This window comes from Natator depressus, chromosome 5 (assembly GCF_965152275.1).
Source record: "Natator depressus isolate rNatDep1 chromosome 5, rNatDep2.hap1, whole genome shotgun sequence".
In the NCBI taxonomy this organism is placed as follows: Eukaryota; Metazoa; Chordata; order Testudines; family Cheloniidae; genus Natator; species Natator depressus.
In genome coordinates, this window is record NC_134238.1 from 98,020,921 (window position 1) to 98,036,436 (window position 15,516).

At 42.9% G+C, this 15,516-nt stretch overlaps 1 protein-coding gene and 1 long non-coding RNA gene across 3 annotated transcripts in view; one reads left to right on the forward strand and one right to left on the reverse strand.

Annotated features, from left to right (window-relative positions):
- The window catches only part of ENTREP1 (endosomal transmembrane epsin interactor 1), a 43,036-nt gene extending 38,466 nt beyond the window's left edge, over positions 1–4,570 (reverse strand). Inside the window, exons 1-2 of one of the 2 annotated variants that reach the window (XM_074953280.1) lie at positions 4,486–4,566; positions 4,226–4,372 (exon numbers count right to left, since the gene is read on the reverse strand). In XM_074953280.1, the coding sequence (XP_074809381.1) occupies positions 4,226–4,309 (84 nt within the window). In that variant the 5' untranslated portion in view covers positions 4,310–4,372; positions 4,486–4,566. Of the gene's footprint in view, positions 1–4,225 lie in introns of both variants that reach the window. The other variant, XM_074953279.1, reaches the window with a different exon arrangement.
- Positions 4,326–15,516, forward strand: part of LOC141987691 (uncharacterized) — a 49,158-nt gene continuing 37,967 nt past the window's right edge. Inside the window, exons 1-2 of the long non-coding RNA XR_012639603.1 lie at positions 4,326–4,481; positions 6,127–6,199. This is a non-coding gene — a long non-coding RNA (uncharacterized LOC141987691). The remainder of the gene's footprint in view (positions 4,482–6,126; positions 6,200–15,516) is intronic.

Below are 15,516 nucleotides of genomic sequence, written 5' to 3' on the forward strand. Positions count from 1 at the left end.
TACAAAGCAACATTTCCACTAACTTAGACCCCTATCCAGCAAGCCGCTTACACACATGTATAATTTTAAATATGTGGGTAATCCCATTATCTTCAAAGTTATGGTCATGTTCAATCGTTTTGCTGGAGGGGAGCCAAAAGACAAAGAAATGTTTGTATTATGTTGCCTTATTTTACCATTTAATTCAGTATTTCAATCAAGAGAGCACCTCTGAAGGAACTATGGCTAAAATTTATAGACACATATATACATAGCTTGTTCCATTCAGTCAGATCAGGAATAAATCCTGCTGTAGAACTGAGAGGACAACACATTTTAATGACATATTATCAGGGGTGTGGGTAGATGTGTGTGGGGGAAACTTAGGGCAGAACAGATCTTCGGCTGTGCCCTGTAGACAACAGAAACTTGCTGCAATTTACAGTTAATGGCCCACATCTTCAAAGTATTTTAGGCTCCTATCTCCTATTGAAATCAATAGAAGCTAGAAGCCTAAATTCCTTTGAGGATCTGGGCCAATGTGACTAGGTTAATGAACATAGAACTTCAAGATGATAGCCTGCACCAGAAAAGGGTAGGCTAGAGCAAATCTGCATCCATTAGCATTTTTAAATAAGTAAATCCCTTCTATAACTCCAATGACTTCTGGTCTGGTGATGAATCTGGCCTAGCACGTGTGCATACATGATTTGGCCAAAACCCCCATTGACATTACCATTCCTCTTTCAAAACTACATACATAACTTTGCATTTTTGTAACAAAATAGTTTGTGAATTATCTAAGTGCAAAATAATCATGTGATGATATAATTAAAGCACATCACCGATGTCTGTCACAGTTCAGGGCAACTGAACCTGTATTACCATCCATGGTCCAGCAAGAGCATCTACTTTTAGGGTCCTGGTTCCGCAGCCGATATCTCTCTAGGGTAGAGACACACATCTCACTCCTTTCTGACTCGAGTATTTCGAGGCTGCACGGTTCCCTGCCTACACTGTGAATCACGAAAGCTTATGCTCAAATAAATTGGTTAGTCTCTAAGGTGCCACTAGTACTCCTTTTCTTTTTGCGAATACAGACTAACACGGCTGCTACTCTGAAACCTGTGAATTTCCCAGAAAGTCAGACTGCTTAAGTATGCCTGCTTTGCTTTTCTCTTCAGATGCTACGAACAGCAGAATTGCCCACAGTTTTAAGGCACCACACAGCTTTTCCTAAGCAAGCACATTTATTCTCAAGGTGAAAGCATAGTAGAGAAAACATATTAAAACAATAAAAGAACCTACACACATGCTAATAACCTTATCAGAGATTACTACAACCCCAGCAAGGACTCTAGTAGGAGACAGTCCTGCAAACCCACCAAGGGACTTTTCTGTGATTACAAGTTCATAACTGCCTTGGCTTACAACAAGCATACATATGAACAGGTCAAGTCCTTCCAACCCTTCCCAGGAAGGATTGGGGCCTCCCTTGAACAGAAGGTCCTGTCCACTTGCTGGATCAGAAAGCAGGCCCTGAGTCAGTTTAAATTCAGGCTATTTATCCAAAAGTCCTTTCTCAAGAGAATCCAGTTTGAATCCCTATATACAAACCTTTCCAGGTGGTTGTAATTCTCAGGAGATGTTACAACCAGAGTGAATTTGCTCCCACTATTTTTAGTTCCTGGAGGCCTGTGGTCCACCTTCCTCATGAAAGTACATACAATATTTGACCCACAGTGATACATAACTTAAATCATTCAGGTTTGTCCGGGATATTGCAGGAAATTGCCATATCTGTCACAATGTCAACGGGTGTTTTGCCTTAGTAAAGATTGAATGATTGGTTTAATGTCTATTACAACTTTGAAGCATCTGATTAAATAGCCTTACTCATAATTTTCCTGGGCTGTGGTTTAATAAAGCATCATGATTAGAATGTTATAGTCACAGATGAGAAGGCATCCACATCCTAACTCCCTAACTGTAGTTGCTTATGACTTTTTTAAAGAATTATCTTTGGGATAAAATTTCTCATGCCTGCTGCCAGCCCTGAAACAATGATTTTGGGTAATTTCATAGTCGAATGTAATGTTGTTTTGGAGCTGTAGGAACACGAGGGAAAAGGCATTTTTCCACTGAGCAATGGATCACATATTTATTCTGCACTAGAATAATTCAAAACTTAATTTGTTATATAAGTGCAAGCTTGATATATATGCAGTCCTAAGTGGGACACTGTTTTAGCCATGTTTGAAGCAATCTGGTTTTGAACTATATTAATAAAGTTATGGGTGTTTAAAAGGAGGTGTAGTGAGCATGGAGAGTGCATTTGTTTCCTTACTGCAGGGTCTAAGGCTGTGAATACCTACAGGGGTAAACATGTGAAAGACTACACATACATGTATATGGGAAGGTTAGAGTTGAAGGGATCTTCATCAGGTTTCCACAGTAAACTTGTCTCTGTTCCTTTACATGTAATACTTACAATATGGGCTTTCATGCCCTAGTACAAATTGCTAATTAAAAACACTTGCACAGAAAAAGTGAAGTTTAAATAGAAATCAATAGCAGTAATAACTTGCCTTACTGTCCATAATAAAATCCTAATTCTCTCCCCCTTGCAGTTTTTCTAGGAATATCACTATTTATTTCTCCAGTCTTATCAAAGTAGCAGTATTAAAATGCAGGAAAATGCTGCATGCAATATGTGCATATACTATTACAGGTGGGAAGTGTTGTTTCTTATTGTATACAAGGTTTGATAGACTGATTAAGATTTTATAAGGAAAAACATTTAAAATAATCAGCTATAAAATGTCAATTTGGCCTCCTCTTTATATTTGTTTATTTTTCTGTAATAATCTATTTGTTAGAATTTGTGCTGCTACTAAAGAAAGATCTATAGACAACAGTATTAAATATTATTTATATTACTATTTATTATTTCTGCAGGACAAAATAGTGTTCTAGCTTCTTTACTGAACAAATAAAAATATATAGCTTCTGATAACTGAATTGTAAATTGTCAATGAAGGGTGTAATTTGTTATAAAAGTAATTTTATACTTAGCATATCTATAGCACCTTTACCTGAAGATTTCAAAGTGCTTTACAAACATTAATGAACACTCTTGATGACACACCTCTGAGGTAAGGAATTATTAATCTTCCTATTTTACAGACAGGGAAACCGACACATAGCGAGATTACGTGGCTTGCTGAATGTCACACTGCAAGTCAGAAGCAGAACTAGAATAGAACCCAAGCATCCTGACTACCATTTCCCTGCTCTAATCACCTAGGCCCCAATCTTTCAAGAAGCTCTGTGTGGGAAGATCCCTGCACCCATTTGGAACACGGTAAGAGTCAATAAGGCATTGCAAGGGTCTGGCTATGTAAAGCTCCTTGTAGGATTAGGGCCTGAGATCACACTTTGCAAGTCTTGTTAAATTCAATAAATCTTCTACAATAAAAGAGAGGAGCTAATCCCTTAAATCCAACATTTATGCTGAAAAGCCTTACACCCTATGAATGTTAGCAGTAACAGACAATTAATTATTATTATGTATGATGTGCCTAAAATGTCTGAGGCACTTTACAAAACAACTAGAAGACACAGTCTCTGCCATAGAGAGCTACATAGATGGAGACATTAGACAGATATATAGATTCATAGATTCCAAGGCCAGAAGGGGCCATTGTGATCATCTAGTCTGACCTCCTGTGTAACACAGGCCATAGAATTTCCCCCAAAATATGTTAGCTAATAGATTAGCTAGCGAGAGAATATTTTGCTTAGATTGTTCTGACATGTAATAGCTAAGAGATTAGCTAGATGGATCAAATGTGGTAGCTAATAGCTAGATGGCTCTGATACATAACAGATTAGACATGTGAGGGTTTATAGAGTAGCTAGATAGATCATAGATTAGAGCGATCAGATATGTGATAGCTAATAGATTAGCTAGATGGATCATAGATCAGAAGATCAGATAGGATAGCTAAAAGATTGGCTAGATAGATAATAGATTAAAGCGATCAGACTTGATAGCTGACAGAGTGGCTAGACAGATAACAGATTAGCCTGATCAGACATGTGATAGGTAATAGACTGGCTAGATAGATAATAGATTAGAGCAATCACATATATGATATCTAATAGATTAGCCAGGCTCCGCTGTCCCGTCCCATGGCTGTGTCAATAGCAGCTGTTGCTGCCCCCAGCTCCCTGGGCCACTTACCGAGGAGCCAGCCCAGAAGGGGCAGGAGTTCTTCACCTGCGGGGAGCCGCTGAGGGACAGCGCCCCGAAGCTCAGCGCCACCATGCAGCAGCCCAGGATGAGCTGCAGCAGCCCCAGGGACAGCAGCGGTCTGGCCGGCAACAGCCCGGGGGCCCCGCCTGCGGCGGCCCGGCGGGCGGCCAGAGGGGAGAGCGCCGCCGGGGGAGGCCGATAGTGCTGGAAGCGCCGGAGAGGCTGCAGCGGCGGGGCCGCAGAGGTGAGGGGGCCGGGAGCCGCTGCCTGAAGCGCCGCGGAGAGCCCGGCCATGGGGCAGCAGGAGCCCGGCAGCACCACAGGCAGCGACATGGGGGGCGGCGGCCGCGCCGCTCCGAGGGCAGGAGCGGAGTGTGGGCGCTCCGCCGGCGGCGGGCGGCGCGGGGGCAGGCACCGCGAGCTGCTTCCCTCCTGCCGCTGCCAAGCCCTTCCCCACGGCGCGCTGCTGCTGCCGCCAGTGCTCAGGCTCCCCTGGGCCGCCCCCTTAACCGCCCCGGGCTGCCCCCCCCCCCCACACTGCCCCCTTAACCCCCCCGGGCTGGCTCTCCCGCCCCGTTAATACCCCTCTGCCCCCTTAACGGCCCAGGGCTGGCCCCCCACACTTCCCCTTTAATCCTCCTGGGCGAGTCCCCAAACGCCCCCCTAATACCCCCCCGCCCCTTAACTATCTTGGACGGGCTCCCAAACTCCACCCTAACCACCCTGGGCTAGTCCCCACACTGCCCTCTTCTTAGCCCTCCCGGGCTAGCCCCCAACTGCCCCGTGCCTCTTTAACTGTGCTGGACTGGCTCCCAAACATCCCCTTAATCGCCCTGGCTGGCCCCCAAATGCCCCCTTAATACCCCCCTGCCACCTTAACCACTGTGGGCTAGGCCCTACACTCCCCCCTTAACCCTCCTGGGCTAGTCCCCAAATGCCACCTTAACCCCCCTCCGTCACTCCCTTAGCCACCCAGGGCTGGCCCCCAAACACCCCCTTAACCTTCCCACCCACTACCCCCTTATCCCTCCCAGGCTAGCCCCCAAATGCCCCCTTCACCCTTCTGTCACCAACTTAATCAACCTGGGCTAGCCCCCAAACACCTCCTTATCCCCCACCATCCCCTTAACCACCATGGGCTAGCCCCCAAACACCCATTTAACCTCTCTCCACCACCCCCTTAACCATCCTGGACTAGCCCCCAAACACCATCTTAACCCTCCCACCTGCCGCCCCCTTAACCCTCTCGGGCTAGCCCCAAATGCCCCCTTAACCCCCCTCCACCACCCCCTTAACCACCCCAGGCTAGCCTTACTCCCCATACCGTCCCCTTACCTGCCCTGGACTACCCCCCAAATGCCCCTTTAACTCCCTGCCACTCCCTGAGCCACTCTCCAAAACCTCCTTAATCCCTGTGCTAACCCCCCTTAATCCCTCCGTGGTACCCGTTCTGTGCCACCCCCTTGAACTTTCCATGCTAACCCCCCTCCCCCACCCTTAAACCTCCTAGGCTAGCCTTCTGTGCCAGGCCACCCCCTTAATCTCTCTCAAACCACTTTTCTAGCCCCCCCCATGCCTATGCCAGCCCACACCTCAGGCTTAACCACTCTCCTCCTAGTGTCAAATCTCTCCCTAGACCCCACCCCCAAACTATTCCCTGCTGCCAGTGCTTAACCTGTCCCTGTCCACTCTGCCATGCCAAACACTCTGCCAAAGAAAGCACTCCGCTGCCACTGCCAAACCCCGCCTGACCACCAAACTCCTCTTTAATGGTGTACCAAACCACGTTCAGGTGCTGGTGCCAAGTCCTTCCTTACCCTGTTCTCCAATCACTCTGCTGCCATTGCAGCCAACCCCATCTCTAACCTGCCCCTTACCTTCTACTACAGGTTGAACCTCTCTAGTCCGGCACCCTCAGGACCTGACCAGTGCTGAACCAGAGAATTTGCCGAACCATGGGAGGTCAGTGCAGAGTGCCAGCGGGTCTCCATAGGTGAGGGAAGTAGGGGTAGGGGGGGTGCTGCAGCACCCCCAGGCTTTGCACCCAGCGTGGCTCCCTGGTGCAAGGTCGCTGGCCCCCTGCCTGGGGGCTCCAATGCTGGCCCCAGGTCCCAGCTGCTAGCCACTCACCTGGGTTCCCAGCCGTTGGCCCCAGGTCCTCGAGCCACTGGCGCATGAGAGGCATGGGGGGAGGGGGACGGGGGAGAGCTTGGCACCCACTAATTTTTCCCTGTGGGTACTACAGCCCCGAAGCACCCATGGAGTCGGCACGGATGTTGCCAGACCAGGGAGTGTTGGATTAGAGAGGTTCAACCTATACTGTCTGCTTCCTCTCAAACTAACCCATTTACTGCTACTGCTTGCAACCCCTTCCCTAACCACTCCTCCTCCCACTAAACCACTCTGCTTCTGTGCAGTGACACTGATGACTGGTTAGCATTAGCCTTTCCCTTTTGTTGTCCAACATTATTTCTTCTCTACTATTTTTTTCCTCCTTGTTTCTCTGTGTTAAACCCCACAGGCCCTTGCTCTCCCTCCCCCCCCCCGCCCCTTTTGGTCAGTGTTACACTGTGAGCTTGAAGTTTTAAAATAACTCCCCTTGGGAGGAGGGATGGGGGAAGCAACTGGATTGCATTTCGCATTGTTGGCTTTCTTCCCAAGAGGAGGAGGAGGTTTGGCAGAGGGTGTGTGTGTGTGTACACATACTATGTAATGCTGCCTGAATAAGGATCAGGGTAGGGAAATTTATCTTTCAAGTGAAATACCTTCAGTATCTCCTTTGTGTGTCGTAGCTTCAGTGTGCCACTGCTCAGACTATGTTTGTTCTTCTGTTCAGCTTGTTGAAATGTGGGATAAGAGTAGGTTTAGGCCTGTGTGCTGCTTTTCCAGTTCAGTCACTACAATTTGAACATGTTGGGCATGTCTGAACATGATTTAGAAAAATAGATAATCTCAGTAATGAAAAATATAGCTGTTAGCTAGATAGAAAAACATACCACTACAAAGGTGTCATTGGTTCTTTTGGCAGCCCTTATCCCTTTGCAGAATAAAATTGTAGGTTCAACACTCAGCTAGGACTTTGGTGCAGACCTGATGCTGACACTGCAATGTAGTAGCAGCAAAGAGGGGAGGAGCTGCAGCATTAGAGGTGGTGCCCTTTGGATGAGAGCCTTTTCTGCCTCTTTCTGTGGGTTGTCCAGCTGGAAATTAAAGATCCCCTAGCCCTTCTTGAAAAGAGTACATTATAACCTTACTGCAGTGGGATCTGGCTAGGTTAATCTTTATGCCATGGATTATGTGGGCACTATCACACACAAAACCATACCAAATATAACAGGGCCATAGTGGCATAATTACAAAAGTCTATATAATCAAAATATAGGTTAAAACAGAAAATTACTTTTTGGTCTAACGCAACGTTTACTTCTCCATACACACACACAACATAAACCACTGCAGCTCATCCAAACACAACAATTCCACCTCAGTTTCTAGGCCCAAAGCTATTACATACCCATCTCCCTGAGAATCGTCTGAGCAGCCTTTCTCTCTGTCTCCCCACCATCTTTGAGAGAGGAAGCTAGCTGCCTTTACAGCTACATTCTCCATTTTAGTTCAACAATATAGCACCTCATGGAAGAGCAGATGAATGGATAACTAACACAAAGTGATTTTTGCTTGGGGTTACATTTGCAATCCAAACTCTTCAGAATTATGCTGTCTAATCTCTCTAGATATACCACGGTCATCCCTGTGACATCTAAGTGCCTTTACAAATGTACAAAGAGTGAACAAGACCTTTGATTCATCATTTTCATGACTTGGATAAGCTTTTTTATTTTTAAAATGGGTGCCTAATATTACTTTCCGTTGTCCATATTTACACACCTAAATAAGTGGCCTAGTTTTCAAAAGTGTTGTGCAAAATTAACAATGGGAAACTACTGGGTATTCAGCATTTTTGAAAGTCAAGCATCTTATTTAGATTCCTAAATACAGAATTAGGAGACTACATTTAGGTGCCCATTTTTAAAATCCTGGCCCTTAAGTCAGGCAGTTCAACCCTACTGCTGTCGCTTCTGTTACATCTTGGTGCTTGAGTTGTCTCTTCGACAGACAAGTAAGACCTTGTCTGCAAGATTCAGGGTTTAAGCTAACCTCTAACTAGTAGAGCAGATTATCGCACATCTACCTATTGTGAGGTTTCTTGCACCTTCCTCTGAAGCCTCTAGTGCAGGCCTCTTGAAGACATGTTACTGGACTAGATGGACCATGAGTCTGATCTAGTACACCAGTTTCTTTGTTCTTGTTATCAATGATAGATGTCAAATTCTGGTAACACTTTCTAATGACTAGCAGCAGGCACTAGAAGAGCTAACGTTAGAAGTGCCATGCTAATCTTGCTGCTTTTATTTCTAATGGGACAACCTGTCATGCTCTTCTGTGGTTATTTTTCAGGATACTTAAGAGATATAAAATTCCTGCCTACCTGTCTGAGGGTTTTTTGGTACATGAAATATTTCATATTTTACTGCTGTTATGCAGTGACTAAGATTCAGGTTATTTTACTGTTGAGGCAGTGTGGTCTTGAGGTAAAGCAGAGGAGTGGGAATCAGTAGATTCAAAGTTCCAGTTCCAGCTCTGCTACTGACGACTTGTATGAACAGCTTCACCTTTCTTTGTTTCCCCATCTATAGAATGATAACAATCACTTACCTCTCTTACAGGGTGTCAGGTGGATTAATTAGTTAAGAAGCTAGATCCTCAGTAGAACCTCATGGAGCTGTGCTGATTCACACCCATTGGGGATCTAGTCCAGTGTTTGTACAATACTTTGAAAGTGTTATCTACTGCGTAAGTGCTAATGTACAATACAAATTCTTCATCTAATAACAAATCCTTAATTACCAAGTAGATCTGAGCAACAATTTAAAAACCAAGTGCAGAAGGTATGTGTGTGAGAGTACTTATGGCTGTGGAGGGTAAAAGGAGGGGGGAAATGCTAAGTGGGAAAAAATTTTTACATTGGTGGACAATCTAAGGAAAATGGCAAGTAAAATAACTTAAAGATTGTACCCAGGGTGAAAAATACATTGTTGCCCATAAACTAATTGCTGCTAGTGAACAGATGGAATTTTTTAAGTTTGCAAAAGCAGCACCATTTCTTTCATCTCTGTTTTTATTCCACATGGCTTAGGTTCACACTGAACTTTTCTGCTGTAACATTCATTGATTAACTGCTGCATTGTTGGAGGCTCTCTCACAATAGACTTCTGCTGACTCATGACAGAAGTGTGTTTATTTAATATCTTTTTCGTTCTGCTTCTTTCCACTTCACGTGTCAATTTTGGAAGGACTGAACACTGACCCTAATGGAAGGAGCGAGAGAAACTCACTGCTACTAATTCACTGCAATCATAATTATCACCCTAACAGATGCTGGCAGGCTAGAAGCTATACCAGCCCTCCCATGCAGTAGAATTCTGGATTAGCTTCTCTGCTGTCAATGGTGAGTTAGTGACAGAATCACTGGTGGATTTTTTTCCCCACTTTTTTTTACTGATCTAGTGAAATTTTGAGTCATAAATATTCAGTATTCTCCAAAACTTATGAATAAAATTAAACAAAAGCTATGGAGGAGAAAACCTTAAGAATTGTGGAAGACCCTGAAAGTTTCCTTTCAGGATGGAGTCACCTATGTCTTCCCCACATCACCTTCGGTAGGAATTGCTTCCCCATCCTCTGCTTTCTGATTAGGTAATTCTAACTGGTCTTCTAAAATTCAAGTGTCCTGCCCCTGTTCCTTTTCTTTTTACTTGGTGCCTTTTAAGGCCCCATCAATATTACAAAAATATGTTTGAACAAAGTTGTGTAACATGTTTGTGGTCAAACAATTTTATAAAATAGTTCTGTCTACACGGGTTATAACACCACGCCCCCCCCGCCTCAACAGTTTGTAACCATGTTTAAACCCTGGTGTCAATGAGTAAGCTATGCTATAACACACTTTGCCATAACTGTTGTTTTGTAGGGTAGGCAGGGTGTTAAAATCAACCCTCTTAAACTATTTTTAAAGAGCTGTTTCGAAGGGTAAGTCACATTCCCTGCTGCTGCCCCATCCATGCCCTCCATATACAGTTGTAGGCCTCTGTGCTGCTCAAGTAGTTATGGTATGACATTACAGACCCAGCCACCAGTCTTTTTTTTCTTCTCTTGAAATGTTATTGCCATCATCAACTATCAGCTCCTGCTTTTGACCTACAAGCCTGGGCCAAATTCTGTTCTCTGATCAATGTAAATCTGGAGAAACTCCCCTGAAGTCAATTGAGTTACTCCAGATTTTCATCGGTGCAAGTGAAAGGAGAAAATGTCTCAAGAAATCTCGCTAAAGTTTGAATAGCTGAATCTCTTTTCCCTCCTCACCCCTGTGGTTTTTTGTTTTTAATTAAAGAAAGAGACGGAATGCTTGCACAGGAATATAGCAGGGAACAGAAATTGTTGGCAGCATTGCAAAAATATTTTGTTTCTACTGGGCATTTTATCGAGGGACAGAGCGGGAAAACCAGGTATAGAGCAAAGAGTAAAAGCAAAAACCAGCAATTATAAACTGATATAAACCTTTTAAGTGATATGGACTCCATTCCCAAGGTCAAAAGAGTGGTTCTGCTTGGCCGTTTTGGTTTTATCTCCATTTCTAAAGGTATCCAGCACCTAGGAGCCCTAGAGAGGTCAGGTGACTATTTAACTGAGATTCATTTCAAGAGGTAGAATGACTGCAGTTGAAACTGGGTTCATCTGAAAGTAGGTAGGCAAAATAAACATGTAAATGTTCCAACAAAGTCAATTAACAGCAGCATGTAAAGATCATAATGTACTGGATTTAAAATGGCTTTACCTGCCCACTCTGTGGTTTCTCCAGTGATTTCATTTGTTCAAGACCAGTGTTTGAATTCCTAGTTTAAAAACTTTAGATATGTCTAACACAGGCAAGATTTTAGTTGCATATTAAACCACTGCCATCCATCCATCCAGTTTTCATCACTGTGGTATCAAAGTGCCTTTGTTGTGAGGTGGGATAGGGAAGAAGTAACAGTAAATACATAGCCACTGTCCTCCTGGCCTAGCTGGGCTGGATGCTACTCCAGACAGAGGTAAATGGAGGGCAGAGGACCAGTAATTCTGGGTAAAGGAGCCCTGATTTCTGAAACATGCCAACACTAGATTTTGCAACAGACCCCTTCATGGGGATGGGGGGGGGGGTATATTGGAGGGAATCCCTGAAATAGAAGGGAACAGGGAGGGTGGCACACAAGAAGCCCTTGATGTGTGTGCAGTGAGCTTGGCCTACAGAAGGTACAAAGTTTGATTATTCCCCCTCTCCTCCTGGCTGTTTTGGAGTAATTATTGGCAACTTGGTATCTTTGGTCCCATTGGAGAGTTAGGCAGGAGCTTTAGTCAGCTTGGAATGAGGATCTTTCTTCTTCTTCCCCCTTTATGGCTTTTGAAGTCTTCTCTGTCCCTGTCTTCTGTTGCTCAGGATAGTGGTAGTGATGTGATAACGTGCTTGTTCGTATTTTTGGGGAGAGGTTGCAGGGTGATCACACTCCCAGCGCTGCCCGAGTCTTGGGGGAGTGAATAGAATAGCAGGGTGCCAGCCACCACAGCTCCTCCAGTCCCACCACCCATTGTGGGGCTTTCAGTGCTTAGGAGAGCAGTATTCTGCAGGGTCCCCAACAAGCAATTTCCAGTCCAAACTCTCTAAGCACACCCACTGTTTTCAGTCTCTTATGGTATGAAAGACATTCTGTCCCTTTAATCATTTTTGTCAGCTATTTCTAGTTCAGTTTTATTTCTGCTACATGTTTTCTGAAACGGGACCAGAACTGAAGATGATAATCTAAATACAGCCAGACATATAATGGCATAATATATTCAGGATGACTTTTTATCCCATTTTTATACATCATAATTGTGGGTGTGGGGAGGAGTTTGTGCAAAGCTTTGATTGGGCTGCACTAAATTGCACATCATTAGTACTTTACATTTAAAAACTCCTACACTAAATGAGGAAATGATTGCTAGAGGTTTTTTTATCATGGAAGCAAATTCTCTGCTACCCCAAACACTAAACCCTAGAAATGTCAGTGTGTTGTCTCCCTACTTGGAAGATAACCAAGAGATTCAGTTGCAGGTGGGATAGATATTGCACTGTATAGCCTGTGTTCTAATATTTATCAAGTAATTACCTCCAGAAAACAAGCATTTTACTGCTGTATTCTTCAGATGACCACAATACATTATTATCAAAAGAAAAATTACATTTTTTATGATTGAGGCTATATTTAGACAATGATGAATATGACTATACATTTTTGCAGTGGAAAATAGAAGAGATGGTAGTGGTTTCTTTACAGTGGAAACATCACTATACCCACATTCCAGTGTAATGTGTTGATCGGTAATGAAGGAAGACATTTATATGCTGCCTTGCCTTGTTGTGAGGCTATTGTGTGAGTGTTAACTAAGCAAAAATTGTGTACAACTGGAATGACTACATGAGTCAGGAGGTTAAGTTGCCTTGCTGACACAGGGTTGATTATCAAACCTTATGGCACCATTAGCTATTTATATATACAGCATTACAAGTGAGTCCGTCACATTACAGAACTATAAAGATAGGTCCCTAGCTTGACATACTTGTGTAATTTAGAAAACACCCCCACCAACCACTACCACACTCAATTTATTATCAGATGATGGGACAGTTGCATTACTTACAGCTGCCATAATCAGCAAGGTATGTATATTATTCCAAATGAGCTTCTGCACAACTGGCAGGCTAAATTCACACAGGTCTGCACCAGTTTCTGCTTGGCAGAAATGCTCTGATGGGCAGAAGGTCTTTCTGAGAAAGGAGTTTAGGGGTATAAATATCTAACTTCCTCCTTTAACACAGACCATATTACCATTGCTTTCAAAATAAACAGTACTGGTGAGGAGGCAAAAGTGGGTAGGATGTGCTGATGTAGTGCACCCCTCAGCAGCCTCTACTGACAGGACTCTGAGGAAGGGCCTATGCAAACCTACACTTTCTCATTGGCAAGTCTTATGGTCTGGTTTCACTATTTCTCCAGTTAGTGAAGCTAGCCCTAGGAAAGCACATGTTTAAATGTTTTGCTGAATTGGAGAAAAAGGATTTTGCTTATGCAAAAGGATTAATACATTTATTGACAAAGGAAATGTATGACCTTCTGTCCTAGCCAGAAATGGCTCTTGCAACCACTAAGGTTTTACCTTTAAAGCTCTTATTTAGTTCATTTTTTTAAAATATAATTTTAATTCTACACTATTTGCACAAGCAATGAGCAATTTTGAATAAATATACCTACCTACCACCACCAAAAAACAACCAACCACCAAGTTCTAGCCTGGTTAGAGTTCTAGCCAATGGTTAGAGTTCTAGCCTGGATTAAATTTCCAGCTCCACCACAGACTTCCTGTGACCTTGGGCAGGTTCCTTAGGGTATGTCTGCACATCAAAGAAAAACCTATGGTTCCAAGTCTCAGAGCCCAGGTGAATTGACTGGGGCTTGCAGGGCTTGGGCTGCAGGGCTAAAAATAGCAGTACAGACATTCCTGCCCATGATTCAAGACCCTCCCCCTTTACCAGTTTTCAGAGACTGGGTTCTAAACCAAGCAGGAATGTCTACACTGCTATTTTTAGCCCCACAGCCTGAGTCCAAGCCAATTGACCTGGACTCTGAGACTAGGTGCCATGGATTTTTCTTTGCAGTGTACACATCCTTTGAGTCTTTCCGTGCATCAGTTCCCCATCTGTAAAATAGGGATAACTGTATTTCCCTACCACAGAGAATGTTGAGAGGATAAATAAAAGATTGGGAGGTACTCAGATACTACAGTAATGGGGCTATGCAAGTGCCATAAATAGATGGTCTAAGCACACTATCCTTTGGATCTTTAGATACAGTATAGTACTTTAGAAGCTTATTTTACTGATCTAGTCTTTCAAAAGGGTAGGCTTTTCTTTTAAACTATTCTTCAGGGTACATCTTGCCTCTTTCTAAGTCTTGTGGAGTAAGATGTATAAGTATGCCCCCTCTCCCAAATTCCCTACTTAAAGTTATATACAACATATTCAAACAGTTTATTATTTTCTTCATTTGATACTTGAGTTATAACATCTTTGGTTCTAGGTTTCTAGCCAATGTAGTTGCTGAAATAACACCAACTAAGTGAAGAATGTTTACAGTGAGAAGTGAAATATTTGCAGTTAAGAAAATACGCAATTTACAAAGCAAAGAAAAAACTGCACAAGTTTGTGCTAATTATTAAGGATAAGAACAAGAAGTTTTCACCTCTAAATAAAGGCATTAGTTGACAGTAAACATTAATACATTTTACAAATATTTCCTCATTTTTAATACTCTGCTTAAAAATATTTCTTCTTAACTCTTAGTTTATAGAAGTAATCATTGTTTAATCTCAACTTTTTCCTAGACTTTTCCCCAACTTCAATGTGAGTTTAAAACCTCTGTTTTCCAGAGAAATTAGGGGAGGATTTGTTGAGAAGACCCAACATTATGGCCAAATGTAAGTCCTGGAACAAACAGAGTTTGTTCAACTTAAACCAGTATATCTTACTTCTTTTTAAAAAGAACTGAGTTAGGTCAATCTGCCATGATACTGGTTATGTTTTCTTGAGACAAAAGGTACGCCTACACTAAGAGTTACATGCTGATATAATCTCTCTTTCAAGAGCAGATTTATTTCACCATGACCACATTCTGGCACCCTTACTATGCAATTAAAGAATGCATAACATTTTACATAAAGCATCATGCTCATAATAAGTAAACCATTAAATATATTCCTTCATACCACCACATTAGAACATACACATCAAACATTTCTAAAGCAAGAACAACTTTGGGTCTGTATAAAAAAATTAAGATACAAAACTTCATTAACAATTATAACATTGTTTCATTACAATCCCTTATGTAAATCAAATGTAAGCATGGAACAGTTTCAGAGAGACCCTGCCCTGATCTGAGGCTTTTCTAAAAGCACACTTTCCCTCCCTTTTTTTTAAAAAATTGAAAACTAAATGACAACTGACGTAATATATAGGAAAAACGTGGTGTCTAGGGACTTGAAAAAAAGGATTTGAAATCAAAACATCTCACTTCCCTCCCTGATCTGCTGTGAGAGTTTGGACAAATCATCTATCATCTTAGACCTCAATCATGCAAGTTTTT